Below are 15,869 nucleotides of genomic sequence, written 5' to 3'. Positions count from 1 at the left end.
ATAGGGCGGGGGTTAAGTGATTAATCACCCTCCCCTCTATCAAAAAAAACACAAACAAAAAGGTTTTGCCTTTAGTTATACTTTAATATATAGGGTAGGATAATCTGCACTCACCAGGATGTCCAGGCAGGCTGCTTTAAGGAGGGTGATTTGATCAGCGATGGTGAGAGTGGTGAATCCCGGCAACTGTTTGGCAAATTCCACCGTTTTGATAATACATTTGGTGGAGAGTTCACTGAACTTGTCCCAGAGGTCGATGTCCAGCGAGACTCGCTGCTCCGAACTAAAGTTCTAGAAAAACAAAAAGAAAAACATAACACTATCTTCCCTACATCCCAGTGATGGCTGTACCTGTTCACACTGCTCTATATCCCTATCTTCACGATGCCAGCCACTGTATTCACCACAACACACTCTCCGATCCCCTGTGCTTTGTATGGCAGCCCCACTCTATGAGTTCGCTGCCTTACCACCACTTTTGTGTTCTTCTACTTATAGAATTCTGTGTCTCCCATTTTTTAACAAAGCTATGCTGTCTGCAGTAGACTGCCTATGAGGAAGGGCTCTGAGGAAGAAGTACAACCTTGAAACGTGTCAGCCATCAGCTATCCATAGGTCTACAGTCCCCCACCTGACTACCTTCAGGGGTTTTGGACCACACTGCATCTCTTGTGACATGCTTTCCATTTGATTTTATTTCTCTTGTGAGTATTTTACTTTTTAGCAATAAATCTAATTTTTAACCCCTTGGCGCCGGTGCCTCCCGACCCTTTAAGGGTTTTAGAAGCCAGGAGGCGGGGTTTAGGGTCATGTGACCGCCGTGACACGCCGTCACGACAGTCACATGACTGGGAGAGGTCCCGATCCAAAGAGGAGATCGGGACCTTTCCGTGAGTACCGCACATGTGTGCTGGGAGCGCACAGAACATGCACTCTCAGCACGTTTTTTTTAATAGAACGCAAATGTGCGGCCGCTTGGCATCTAGGCCCAGACGCCGGGAGGCCGCACATTTGCGTTCGGCCGGCGCGAAGAGGTTAAGGTAATGCACTAGGCCCGTGCACCGTCTCTTCACATACAGGTGGCCTATGACCGCCTGTGATTCCCGGACTACCATAGTGGAGAAAAACTCCCAAAGAGATATAAAATGTCATCTAACATTTCATAAATAAACATCTTCTCTCATTTCCTTCTCTGTATCCTCTAACAGTGGAACACAATCAGCTACCAATCGTTTCTCCCCACCAGCAATACGTTTTTTGCTCTGCCTCCCTTCTCCCCTATCACTCTTGCTCTACTCTCCCCCACCCTACCACAATCATCTTCCTCTTCTAGATGGTTTCATCTGGCTTTTTTTTCCTTGACAAGAACCATAAACCAGATCATAGTTTGTAAAGCTAGATTTAGACAAGTTTAAACCTAAGCAATGTAATGTCTACCAGTTGATCCTCATCAACACTTGACGGGTAGAAATCTATTCAACAATAAAGTGCACTTAAAATTAAAACCGCTTATCATCACATGGATCTAAAGTGAACACAGAATACGGAATCTGATCCCCCACCCACATCCTGCATTCATGTTTTCTCCATGACTCATCAGTCAAAACCAGTGTGGCTTAAAGTAGAACTTCACAGTTTGGTTGGCCACACAGCCAATCACCGTCCATCCTGAGCATCGCCTGTGACTAAGAAAGGCTTTCCTAGAAACGCTGGCAGAGCCAAACTCTTCCAAAGGATAAATATTATAGCTGGAGCCCTACAGATATAAAAAAAGCAAGCAAGCAATTTCGCCTACCAAGGTCTGCTCAAGGGAAATAGGAGTTTTTGAAAGACTGAATTTTAAAGCAGACCAGTCTTTGGAATAAGATCTCTCCTCTAAACACATGCCATTTCTGGGGGAAACAGTCGTGGCTCAGTACTCCTTGAAAAAGCTGGCAGCAAAATGTTGGAGTTGTCTCTCCGGTTCTACCATGTGCCCCAGAGTGGCATTTATAGCTATTGCAAAGTTAGCTGGCCAACACTGATTGAAATTTGACTGGTTTAACAAGGACCAGCCGAATTTCGATCAGTGTGTGGCCGTTGCCGCTTGATAGAAATCGATCACTTGATTGACTTCTGTCAAAAGGACATTTTGGAAACATTGTCCTCAATCAGCGGCTGCAGTCACCAATTACTGTATTCTGACAGCTGAGGGGAGGAATGCACTCGTTTTTTTTTTCGTTCAGCCTACTGGCTGAATTAAAACAACCAATTTAAAGTGGTTCTAAAGCGGTTTCTCTAAAATAACAAACATGTTATATATTTCTGCTCTGTGAACCTCCTCTTCTGGGGTCCCCCACCAGCACTCTCTGTTCCTCCTGGCTATGGGGGCAGACATGGAGGGGCGGCACAGCCCCACGCTGTACTCAGAGGATTTTATTGACAGCAGCAGGAGCTGCCTCTGTGAACAGAGAAGAAAGGTGAGAACTACCAACAACAGGGCACAGTGCTGGATCGGGATATGACCAAAATGGGGGTTGCGGGGGAGTGTGGAGGGTGGGGGACAGATAAAATTCATGGGACATATTTCACCTTAATGCAGGGAATGCATTACGGTAAAACATGTCTAGCCTTTAGATACAAAATAAAAATTATATTATTAATGAATAATAATATTTAGTGCTGCGCTCCTGTGCTAAATTAACTATATAAAAAAACTTGCAACAGTGATTATCAGTTTATAATCAAACTATATACTCAAAAACATATTAAATTAACAAAAACAATATAATATAATAGCCTTGATGCAAACAATTTCTGTGTTAAATGAATCATATCCCCCTGATGAAGCCACATGACCCTGTGGCGTAACGCGTAGGGGAGGGGCTCTGAAGTCACCACGTTCTGTCGGCTAGCTAACGGCGTGTATTGTTAGTGTGATGACCACACACACAGGCATTTATCACAGACGCATTTTGATTGTTTTTAATGTGAGTGCAATTGCTTATTTGATTATTAAAATGTTTAAAAGGATAAGACACTATTTCTCGTTTTCTTTTTGATACCATTATGTGGAGTTCTGGAGGGGATATATAGACAAATAGACTCCTGGAGGTGAGAGTGAGGAATCCTTCCATATCCATCTTATTAAGCAGCATTGTGGAGAGACACCAGGTGGATCATTAGCATACAACCTGCAACCAGCTGAGTGAGAGATCTGGAGCAGGAGTAGTTTTCACCTGTCCTGTCAGGACAAAAAGTGTTTTTTGCCTATTTATATATTAGGCAAAAATTGGAGGTGAGCGCAATATATATTAATATTCATCGGTGTTTTTCCCCATTTGGTAACACGAGTTTTTGGATTTATCAAGAGGACTGTTCATTTAACACAGAAATTGTTTGCATCAAGGCTATTATATTATATTGTTTTTGTTAATTTAATATGTTTTTGAGTATATAGTTTGATTATGAACTGATAATCACTGTTGCAAGTTTTTTTTTATAATTAATTTAGCACGGGAGCGCAGCACTAAATATTATTATTCATTAATAATATAATTTTTATTTTGTATGTTGTGGCACTATTTATGAGTTGGTGTAAGGAGCTAGCGAACCACATGTGCATGTATTAGTAAATTATTTGATTAATTGATCACTTATATTTCACCATATTAGCTCACAAGTATTAATATCACTTGATGTCTAGCCTTTAGAACCACTTCAATAGTGCATGGCCAGCTTTAGTTTGGATGCGCAGAGTTTACAGCACAAGAGTGGCTTTGTTGCTTTGTCCAGTGCTTGTTGCACAACCTTTGTGATTTGACACCTTAAGCCAGTCATAAACTGTTCGAATCTCAGCTGGTCCCTGCTGAACCGGACGAGATTCGAATCACGAATGGTCAGGCTGAATGTACCCAAGTTGATCTATCGATCAACCAGGCTTTCGGATTTTACATGAGATTATTGCTAGCACCTATTATAGCCACTAGCAATAATCACTTTGTTCTCCCGATGGGAATGCCCCCCCCCCATCTGCCGGCTCCGTGGGAGGGATTCCCCCATAAACACTGACTGTATTGATGGGAGAATCAAGCAACTTTCCTTTCTTTTCTTGCAACCCGTGGCTGCAGGAAAGAAAATCGCTCCATCTATGACCGGCTTAAGTCTGGCATTCAATGCAAAGTTACTCCAGCTTGACTAATTGTTATACAGCTTGACCTCGCATTTAGTTCTTGCGGCTTGACTGTTCTCTGTCACACTGCTAATACAGACCCAAGGTTAACTAGCATCAGCGATAGAAAAAGTGAATTTGAAGAGGCATTAAAGCTGATGAGACCCGGGAATAGGAACCTCCTGCTGATGAGTGCCTGCGGCACACATGGACCCCCAACAGGTGATTGTGGTGAAGATATGTCAACATCCCAGCCTCATATTGGAACTAAATGCTTTAGAATAATGCCATGAGTGTATAAACTGAACCATATGCTGAAATAACGTTCGGATATTCTATGGTGAAGAAACATTAAGAGACTACGTGGACTTGAACTTACTGTAGTGTATTTCCCTAACTGGCAAAGAGAAGGGAAGGTTTCCTGGTGAGCTTTCCGCACTCTCTCAATCAGACTTTCAGTCTCTGGGCTCAGCACGTAGCTCTCTGTAATGTCGGGCTTTGGGGGTTCCTTCTTTTTCTTATTGCGGTCATTCCGTACAGCTGTATAGAGAGAAGATATGGTTCAGTTGAGATATGACTACAACAAACAGCTGATCAATGAGTGTAGCGTGCTACAGAGACATGTATGAGCAGAAAAGTCAGATCGTGTCACCAGTTACAGAACTGGATGTTATCTGATATAAATAGACACTGCTGTAGAATGAGAACACAGCCCAACCCATCCAACAACTCATGCCATGAAAAGCTTGGAGTCTTGTAAGGACATGAAGCCAGACCTTTTACCAACTTTACAACAATGGGCACTACCATGCCTGAAATATTCTTTTGGAACATCTATAGGCTGGAAAACAGAGGTACAAAACACTGTATGTACAGTTTATCCATAAATGTACTGCATCTCTGTACATATATATGTAGGTTGTATTTACTTCTTAGTGATGCTGCACAGTGATTTGGTCTGGTCACGTGATGACAAGTCCTCTTCATCTGGCAGCGGACAAGTGATGAATGCTATAGAGAGTTGCTGATGTAATGACAGTGCCAGAGAAGAGGTGCGTACTACAGTCGGACCTGTTTTTAATAAGATGTTGTCCTACTAAATAAAAATACAAAGCTGGAATGAATGGACTACAAGTACCATCTGCCACTGCGGCAGACGGCTTGTAGTTTTCAATGAAAAGAAAGGGTGCTGGTGAGTGCTCTCGTAGGTTATGGATTCTTCCAGGACTTCAATTACTGCCTGCCCATACGGAAGGTACAGGCAGACAGTGTACTGAGAGTATGCAGGAGCCGGACATTGTATTACGATCTGCTGATTGTGGGTGCAATGCTTTCAGGCTACTGAGAAAAAATTAATAAATGCACATTTTATTTTTACCTGCAAAAAAAAAAAATGTGCATGTACTATTTTTTTCAAAAGGTGACCTTATCCTTTAAGAGCTAAATGCATTTCTGAATGATCAATAGGTATTTTCCTAAATTTTCAGGGATACAATATGTACCTGCATTGCAGAGGTGTACTGTATATTTAGTTTTATTGGATTTTTTTTTCATTATGCCTTGATGTAAGCTTCATGCTTCTTTTCATGGCCAGTTTAATAGTTTTGTATTGCAACAAGGGCAAATATCTCAACCCCACACACATTGCCTCAATATGGTAAAATGTGTGTCACTGATGATGATACCCAACAAATATGGCTGACCATGAAGTATACATTTCTTATGGATGACCTTGCCTTTACATTTTTGGATAGTGCCTCTTCTATAGGTTTATGCAGGTCCTTGTGCTCAGGACTTCGTTCACACGGCTCTACAGACCAAAGTCGCTCATCCTAATTTGACAGGCTTGTGGATGAGTGGCCCAGAACTCAGACCGCGTGACCGTTTTATCTATATATCTATCTACACACATACACTGTGTGTGTGTATAATATATATATATATTTTTTTTTTTTTTTGGGGGGGGTAGCGCTTTAATTGAAGATTCAAATATAACCCAAGGGGATTGTGATAATCCTTTGGTGCATGGCAGCTGCCTACATATCATTCAGATACCCCACAGGGACACCATTAGCATAATATTGACAACAATTTGAACACAATTGTCAACCATCTTCATCTCAAGGTTTCAGCACATCATTCTACTTCCACATAAAGTACAGGTAACAACTTGTCTGGATGGACTTTTGTCTTTTTTCGGCCAGACTAACTATGTAACTTGTCACCGCTGTGTTAAGCTGGCGATACATAGATCCAAATTCGGATGATTCAGCAGGGACTGCCAAATTCTGATCCATGTGTGGGCAGGGAGATTGTACAGAAATTGATCTACCAATCAACTTCTGTACAAGTTTCCTGCTCGATCAGTACCGGCAGCTGATCATTGTACTCTGATGGCAGGGAAGTCTCCCCATTGTCAGAATACAATGGTTCAACGGGGAAGATTCCTCCATCCACGTCAAGTGTGTGAATGGAGGAATTAAGTTTTTTTTTTCTCTTTTCTTCATTTAACCTGCCGGTTGAAGGAAAGAAAAAAGACTCATCTATGGTCTGCCTTATACAGTGATTTAAAGGCAGAACATCACTGTCTACTATCACCCATATTTGCGTAAGCCTGCTTTTAATGACTGATACTAAAAACATATGTGTCATATGAGATAAATGGAAAAAAAAAATGTCAGATATGTTCTGTGGAAAGCAAACCATGAGTAATGTAATCGCAGAATGTTTATCAGCTACGCGTTCTATCTGTGGTTTTTCTAAAGAGTCAGCGGACTTACATTACAGCCTTTCTTATATTGTGGGAATGCCTGCTAGTACTACACTGGAGAGAAGTATCTGCGTATTTTCCCCAGGAAGCACTGCCTGAAAGTCTGTGTCCGCACTCATTGTTCTAGTAGAGACTGCATCAATAGCACTTTAAATTGCTCGCCAGAACAACCTGTACTGATGAGTCTCAATAGGCAGATAGAGATCAGTCAGCAGGTGGGTGTTGTTTGTCAGCAAAAGCCTTGTCATGCTCTAAAAAACTCGGAAATAAAGAGAGATGCTGAGTAAAAGTCTATTACTCAGGATTTATTGTGAAAAGACTGGCTTTAAATAAAAGGGACCACAACGAGACAGTATTGGGCATAATGAATAGGCCGCGGGGAGTAAAAGATGTGATCAGTATGGAAGCTCATAGCAGGAGAGAAAACTTCATCGCTTCAATGATCTGACAAAAGGTAACTGGAGTCTGATTTGTTACTAAAACTTATGTAAATTTTTTGCTGATGCTAGGACGTGTACAATTCACAGTACAGGTATGGGATCACTTAAGCCGACCATAGATGGATCCAATATCAGCCTGGTTAAGCAGCCACGGGATGAAATTCAATCCATCAATGGGCAGGCAGGTTGTACTGATGTCTATCCATTGATTGACTTCAGTACATCCAACCTGTTGGATTTTTTGCATGTGATCACTGCTGGCAGCTATAGCAGTGATCATTGTGTTCTGTCAGCAAGAAAGACTCCCCACCGACAGAACACAACAGCGCTGCAGGAGAGATTCCCCCATCAATACTCACTGTGTTGACAGGGAATCAAGCCATTTTCTTTCCTTCTACCTGTGATGGAAGAAAAGAAAATTGTATAATCTATGACTTGCCTTACAAAAAAAAGGTGAGCTTTTGCTGCTAAGCACTAGCACTTTATCCCTGTGTTATGTTAGCACGACGTTTGACATTCGCTGCAACACGAGAGAATGGAAAGAGCTTAAAGTGCAAGTTCACCTATTCAAAAAAAAAAAAAAAGAAAAAAGGTGAACACACACCCTAACCCCCACCCCCCCACTTAACTCCATGGGTGATGAGCTGTCAATGCCCATGTAGCTGGTGTAGCGGTCCAGAATTCTTCCGCTAATTTTTACAGGACCTCTGGGACAGGTCAGAGCAATTCTGATTGGTCAGCGCTGGCACAGTGAATTTCTCTGATCCGTCCTGTTATACATGCAGAAAGAAGAGGAAGAAGAAGAGTGGAGATTTCTTATCCCCAGACCGTAACACCAGCTGCATGGGCACCGACAGCTCCTCACCTACAGAGGTACAGTGGATAGAAAAAGTCTACACACCCCTATTAAAATGTCAGGTTTCTGTAATGTAAAAAAATGAGACAGATAAATAATTTCAGAACTTTCTCCACATTTAATGTGACCTATAAACTGTACAACTCAATTGAAAAACAAACTGAATTATTTTAGGGGGGGGGAGTAAACAAACGGGTGTGTAGACTTTTTATATCCACTGTAAGTACAGCGGGGATTGAGGGGGAATAAACATAAAAACCGGGTGTGTAGACTTTTTATATCCACTGTAAGTACAGCGGGGATTGGGGGGGGAGGTGTATAGGGTGTTAGTTCACCTTTTCATTTTTTTCTGAAACTGTGAATTAAACCTTTAAGGTGAAAGTGAACTCAAAAAGGAAGGATCTGCTTTGTTATAAAGAAGGAATGTCAGTGTCAATTGGGTCTAAGTAATACCCTGACCAATGTACCTTTTGCCCTGGTTCACACCGCTGCGATTTCAGGTGCGACATACGATTTACAAATTGCACCTGAAGTTGAATCGGATGTATTTCTATGGCACCGTCTTCATAGATGTGATTTGAAAAGTAGTTTGTGCATTACTTTTTCACCACTTCAGTGTGATTTAACTCTCATAGAATATAAGGTAAATTATTATACAGGATTATATAGCGCCAACAGTTTGCTCAGCGCTTTACAATATAACAGGAAACAATACAGCAACAATACAGTTCAATACAAGAGGGTTAGTAGGGCCTGATCCTTGGAGCTTACAATCTAAGAGGGAGGAGATAAATGACACTGAGATCTATGTCAATAGATCTGTGTCTATATCAGCACTAGGTTGGAGTTGCGCTTTAAATGGGACCACTTGGAAATTGCATTCAGTGAGAACCATGGCCTTGCCAGAAAAGTACTTGCTGGTATGTGTGCCTAGGCACTCCTGTGTTTATGTAAACAAAGGAATGCAGCGCTAATTAACTAAATAATAATGTCCAAATTAAAGTCCATATAAATACTCAAGGAAAATGGAACAAAATAAAGGAGAAAAATCTTGATCCCATATACCGTCACCATACACCCAGAAAAAAAATGATCCCTTACCGGACTCTTTGACCGTATAACAGCGGTCAGTTATGCGCAGTATACTGAGGAAATGCCTGTGTTTATAGCCTCATCGGCGTATCTCCTAGATTGTAAGCTCGAAAGAGCAGGGCCCTCGAACCCCTCGTGTATTGTTTTGTTACTGTATTGTCTCATGTACTGTCCCCCACTATAATGGACAACGCTGAGCAAACCTTTTGGCGCTATATAAATACTGTATAATAATAATAATAAAAACTACAGTGTGAGATCTAAGGCACTGCTGTGAGATCTAAGGCACGGTTCCCTCTAGTCTCGGGAGTGCATTTGGTGACATCACCACTCTGCTGCTCACCGTTCTTCTGGCACAGAGCTCTAATATGAAGCAAAACCTTGCCTCTACCAAAATGGCCGGATCCACAGAGAGATCTATGCAGAACAAGGCATGCTATGTCAGTAATGGGGGAAAGATCAGCAATGGGGAGAATGCTGCTGACTAGTCCTTTCCTTTCTGCCTGCTTTTTTTTGAGCACAGCTTTCAGAGTGTATTATTATTATTATACAGGATTTATATAGCGCCAACGGTTTGCTCAGCGATTTACAATATAACGGGAGAGAATACAGTAACAATACCATACAATATAACGGGAGAGAATACAGTAACAATACCATTCAATACAAGAGGGATAGGAGGGCCCTGCTCCTTGGAGCTTACAATCTAGGAGTGTGTATTTGGTCTTTAATGGAGCAGTTAAATGGGTAAGGTAAAGGACTGCTATCATAGACAATGTCTCATTCTGATGAGTGTTCGTGATCATTATTATTATCATTATACAGGATTTATATAGCGCCAACAGTTTGCTCAGCGCTGTACAATATAACGGGAGACAATACAGCAACAATACAGTTCAATACAAGAGGGATTTGAGGGCCTGATCCTGGGAGCTTACAATCTAGGAGAGTGTAGTTGGTCTTAATGGGGCAGTTAAATGGGTAAGGTAAAGGACTGCTATCATAGACAATGTCTCATTCTGATGACTGTTCGTGATCATCATTATTATTATTATTATACAGGATTTATATAGCGCCAACAGTTTGCTCAGCACTTTACAATATAACGGGAGACAATACAGCAACAATACAGTTCAATACAAGAGGGATTTGAGGGCCTGATCCTTGGAGCTTACAATCTAGGAGAGTGTAGTTGGTCTTAATGGGGCAGTTAAATGGGTAAGGTAAAGGACTGCTATCATAGACAATGTCTCATTCTGATGACTGTTCGTGATCATCATTATTATTATTCAGGATTTATATTGCGCCAACAGTTTGCTCAGCGCTCTACAATATAACGGGAGACAATACAGCTTCAATACAAGAGGGATAGGAGGGCCCTGCTCCTTGTGATCATATTTACTATATGAATTCTTTTTTATTGTATATACTTTTATTAAATATTTTTTCCACATTTATGTTCGAGCCAAGCTGTCCCGAAAAAGTATTGATTGCTACCTGGATTGTTTACAACGGTCCCGTTTTATTTACTTCTATATACACATGCTGCAACTGATCAAGCAACCCTGCCCCTGTTCTGATCATCAGTGCACACGGTCCATATTAGATGTGGTCAGACACCCAGCACATGAGAGCACAGCTGCTGATCAGGATGGGGCAGAGAGCGAGGAGGTGGGGGCAGGGAGCGAGGAGGTGGAGTCAACGCCACCACATTGTTCTCTGCTGGGACATGCCTGAGAAAAATGACCTTTCGACAGGGACATGTTTAATGGTTAAAAGGTCAGTCTGGCTAAAAAGAAAACTGACCCTGTGACTGGGATGTATTATACCGGTGTAAAAGGTCAGTTTCACTAAGGAAGAGAGCTGGCATTATGGTAGGAATGTGCTTAATAGGTTAGAGGAGCAATGTCCCATACAGAGCATTAGGCAACGGACAGCCCTCTAATGGGACAAAATGATAGATTATATCACATTATTTAATTAAGGACCGCATTTTCCCTCTGTAGCTGAACATTTACATGGATAATTAAAGAAAAGAATAAATCTGTCCCTGGCAATGAGATAGCAAGACTCTTCAAGAGCCTGATACAAAAAAAGTGAAGCAAGACGTAAATAACGAACACACACACAAATGCTTCATATAATATGTATCAGTATTAAAGCCTAACTGAATGATAGATTAATTAAGGGAAGAATATTTCCATTGTGCAATGAGTGGCTGTCAACAAGGTTTATGGGACCTCAAATGTGGACCCTAAAATCACCAAAAGGGCCGCATACAATATATATTATGTGTATTGCTGCAAAAGACTGTCAAACACTAAAGATTTACAAGAGGAAATGGTGACAGATCGTGCTACAGAAGTGGTTGGAGACTGGACTCAAGCTGTCAGATAGTAGGGGTACGTTACATGAAACTGCTAGCGATCACAGCTATTACAGACCCATTACATATCAAAACTGCCACTGCTGACTCCAAGGGCCAAACTGCAAACATCAAAGGGCCACACGTGGCCCTCAGAATGGGCACCAGGGGACTAGGTGATAAATATGTAAGCAAGCTTTGAATCCGGTGTTAAAGCAGGGGTAGGCAACAGCGGCACTCCAGCTGTTGTGGAGCTACAAGTCCCATGAATCAATGCAAGTCTGACAGCCAGTGCTGCTGTTAGAATCCACGTGGCCCCCATACAGCCAACCTGACAAGGCCCTCAAAGAAAAAAAAAAAGTTTACTATGCTTCAGTGACACGTTTACCAGACCCTTCCCCACTCACCATCCTGAAGGATCCTACCTGAAGGAACCTAGCTGCCGGTGGGAAGGACAGGAGGGAAGTCGGCAGCACTGCGGGGTAGGGGGCACACAGTGGGGCCTGGGCAGCAGGGGGAAACGTATGGTGCGCAAGCAGGGTGATGGATGTGGTGGGGGGCAATTACTGGAAATTATCCCATGTATGGCTCTCTCTGGAGCAGCTGAAAGCCAGCAGGAGGGAGAGGAGAAGAAGAAACTTTTAGCTGCTGCAGAAAGAGCCATACAGGGGAGCGGTTCCAGTAATTGCCCCCCCCCCCCCATCATGCCGATCACCCTCCCTGCCCACATCCAATTCACCCGGCTGCATTGGCCCCCCTGCTGACCTGGGCCCTGTACAGGAGGACTGGTGGTATCCCCTTATCCACAGCCCTGCTGACAGCCACAGGTATGCCACCCACAGGCACAATAGGATCTTCACCACAGCTAGAGTGCTGAGGTTGCCTACATTTGGTGTGTTGTGTTGCACAAAAGCCATGGGCTCTGCATATTGTCTAGAGAAGTTTCCCATTAGGCAGAATTGGATGTTTATGTGGGGAGAAGAGTTGCAGAAGAGCTTACAGATGAGCTACATCTCCGTTCCCTCAGCCAGTGATTGGACAATAAAGGATCGGCAGCAGACCGAGGAGTTCATCCCCCTGTTCATTCTCTCTTCCTCATCATCCTGTCTTTAAGTTGTAAACCTCCCCTCCCAGATCCCTATACCAAGAATAGTTCAGGTACTAACATACTAACACGTAGGAATATGTTATTTTATTCAGAAATACTGAACACAGCTGTATTAACTGGTGTTTTTATGTCTGCTTGCAGTTCAGCTATAACTTCTGTATCATGTGATCGCTGTGATTGGCTCTCACAGAGATCAAATGATTGGCAGCTGTTTCTGTTGTATCTTCATCAGGAGCCTTGACCAATCGCTGTTGGTGACAGCTCAGTCAGCATGCTGGGAGCTCGCAGTGAGCGTACACAAACATCATGGCTTCGGCTCCTGTTCTCCCCCTGTAGAAATTTCATCTGACGCATTTCGCCTTTTTTAGGGCTTAAATGGTAGAGGCCATCTTTTACTCATTTTATTCACATTCATGCAACAGGGACTCAGTGTCTGTGTGCATTTTGTAGTTTTCTTGATGCTGCATATAAAGTGTTAAGCGGTCAGCAAAATGTTAATGAGAACATATAACTTTTTCAATTATTTTTCTTTAGATAAATATGTAAAGGAGGTCAGCTATAAAAGGGTACGTTTTTACGTATAATCTGTAATTTAAATATGTATGTGGTATCCAAATTTGCTCATTACATACCCAAGATATTCTTCCTGCTTTCTAGTACTACACAATGGTTGCACTGTACTGCTTATTCTCACAATACAAGTCAATGAGTCAGCTGAGTCATTAAAATAATGCACTCCCTGTGTGGCTGATATCAAATCTCAACAGTTGTTAAAAGAGAGAAAGATCATTTCATTGATCCAACGAGAGCTCCCACTAGTGGTTAACAATGATTTATGGCTGTGTTGCCCTTGGCAGAATCACTGGCATTCAACTGCCTCTTTCCCAAATAGAAGTTGCTCTATGGTTGGCTACACCTTGGTGGTTTTAGCAGCTAGGGAGCGACCTCACCAATGACAGATTCCCTAGCGTGACATAACCGTACTGTAAAAAAAGAACAGAGAATTAACCCCATGGAGCATCTGGGAAATGCAAGAGTACTCCGATAGTTTCAGGTACAATGCCAAGAGACTCGTGAGTATGAACCCTAAGTTGGGATCACTGCAGGTTATCTTGTAACCAGATGGTACAGCCAAGGCAAACTGAGATTTATCAACTTTAAGATATGGACACCAGCCAAAGATTTTAAAGTAGAACTCTAGTTACGCACACAGAGCACATCTATCTAAAGCGGTTTACCTCAACCATTTGTACTTCTGTTTTACCCTAGAAAGTTTCACAAACGTCTGATATAACAAAAAACAAAGAGGGTTGGAACCACTATCTAGTCTCCAGGATCAGGTGAAACCTTTCCACCTTTAGCTAGCTCAGTGGTTGATAATTGAGGATAGTCACAACTATGTGCTCCTTTCTTTTTTTAAATATGCCCTCCTAACAGGGGCGGACTGACAACTCATGGGGCCCCTGGGGCAATAGGGGATCATGGGGCCCCTGTGTCCTTGCCCAAACTCAAAAAAGCCTATGAAAAAGGTACCAGGGGCATCTCATGGGGCCCCCTACTGACCTCAGGCCCTTGGGCAGTGCCCGAGTTTCCAAATGGCCAGTCCGCCCCTGCCTCCTAAACACAATTTACTCCTCCTAGGGTGTGAAACATGTTGGGTAGCCACGTTAGCATTTATATTTGAATTTCTGCTGTGCGAAGGATTCTGGAAGTAAAAGTGAAGGCATTTATTTTTACATTCCTTATAGTGTACGGAATCTATTGTCAAGTTTTTATTGCCATGTCCCTGTACTGGGGACAGAGTCTCGCTCTATTTCTCCTGCTTACCAAGTGGTGTGGGAAAATCTTCCAATGGGGACAATTCTCTGATATGAGAATTTTCATTTAGTACTGAATCGCCAAAACAGAAGTAAAGGGAAATCTCCCCAGTGGGAAACAGGCAGCAAATAATAACAGGGTACTTGTACAGCGTATGAACTTTGCTTCCTTCATCCTTAAAGCACTATAATATATATATATATATATATATATATATATATATATATATATATAAATAAATACACACACACATTATACTGCCAAAAGCATTGGGAAGCCCCTCCAAATCATTGGATTCAGGTGTTCCAATCACCTCCTTGGCCACGGGTGTATAAAATCAAGCCCTAGGCATGCAGACTGCTTCTACAAACATCTGTGAAAGAATGGGTTGCCACCTGTGCAATAAGTCCAGCTGTGAAATTTCCTGGCTACTATATATTCCACGGTCAACTGTTAGTGGTTATTATAACAGTGGAAGCAACTGGGGGCAACAGCAACTCAGCAACCAAGTGGTAGGCCACGAAAACTGACAGAGCGAGGTCAGCACATGCTGAAGTGCACAGAAGTCACCAACTGTCTGCAGAGTCAATAGCTAAAAACCTCCAAACTTGGTGTGGCCTTCAGATTAGCACAACAACAGTGCATAGAGACTTCATGGAATGGGTTTCCATGGCCGAGCAGCTGCATCCAAGCCTTACATCACCAAGTGCAATGCAAAGTGTCGGATGCCGTGGTGTAAAGCACTCCGCCTCTGGAGTGACCAATCGCGCTTTTCTGTCTGGCAATCCGATGGACATGTCTGGGTTTGGCGGTTGCCAGGAGAACGTTACTTGCCTGACTGCATTGTGCCAAGTGTAAAGTTTGGTGGAGGGAGGATTATGGTGTGGGGTTTTTCTTTTCAGGGGTTGGGCTTGGCCCCCTAGTTCCAGTGAAGGGAACTCTTAAGGCATCAGTATACCAAGACATTTTGGATAATTTCATGCTCCCAACTTTGTAGGAACAGTTTAGGGATGGCCCCTTCCTGTTCCAACAGTGCACAAAGCAAGGTCCATAAAGACATGGATGAGCAAGTTTGTGCAAGACATTAAAGTTCCTCCACCCCAAGGCCTGACCTCAACCCCATAGAACTCCTTTGGGATGAAGAGCGGAGATTGTGAGCCAGGCCTTATCCGACATCAGTGCCTGACCTCACAAATGTGCTTCTGGAAGAATGGTCAAACCTTCCCATAGACACCCTCCTAAACCTTGTGGACAACCTTCCCAGAAGAGT

General features: G+C 42.6%; 1 protein-coding gene across 4 annotated transcripts in view; it reads right to left on the bottom strand.

Moving 5' to 3' along the window:
- The window catches only part of RARA (retinoic acid receptor alpha), a 257,712-nt gene that overhangs the window by 17,027 nt on the left and 224,816 nt on the right, over positions 1–15,869 (bottom strand). For all 4 annotated transcript variants that reach the window (XM_089674390.1, XM_089674389.1, XM_089674391.1 and 1 more), the window contains 2 exons: positions 4,530–4,690; positions 115–291 (listed from right to left, as the gene is read on the bottom strand). In XM_089674390.1, coding sequence (XP_089530516.1) covers positions 115–291; positions 4,530–4,690 — 338 coding nt within the window. The remainder of the gene's footprint in view (positions 1–114; positions 292–4,529; positions 4,691–15,869) is intronic.

Source organism: Staurois parvus, unplaced genomic scaffold, assembly GCF_062004578.1.
Source record: "Staurois parvus isolate SC_StPar_1 unplaced genomic scaffold, SC_StPar_1.0 ptg000151l, whole genome shotgun sequence".
Classification (NCBI taxonomy): domain Eukaryota; kingdom Metazoa; phylum Chordata; class Amphibia; order Anura; family Ranidae; genus Staurois; species Staurois parvus.
This window is presented reverse-complemented; position numbering and strand designations above follow the sequence as displayed.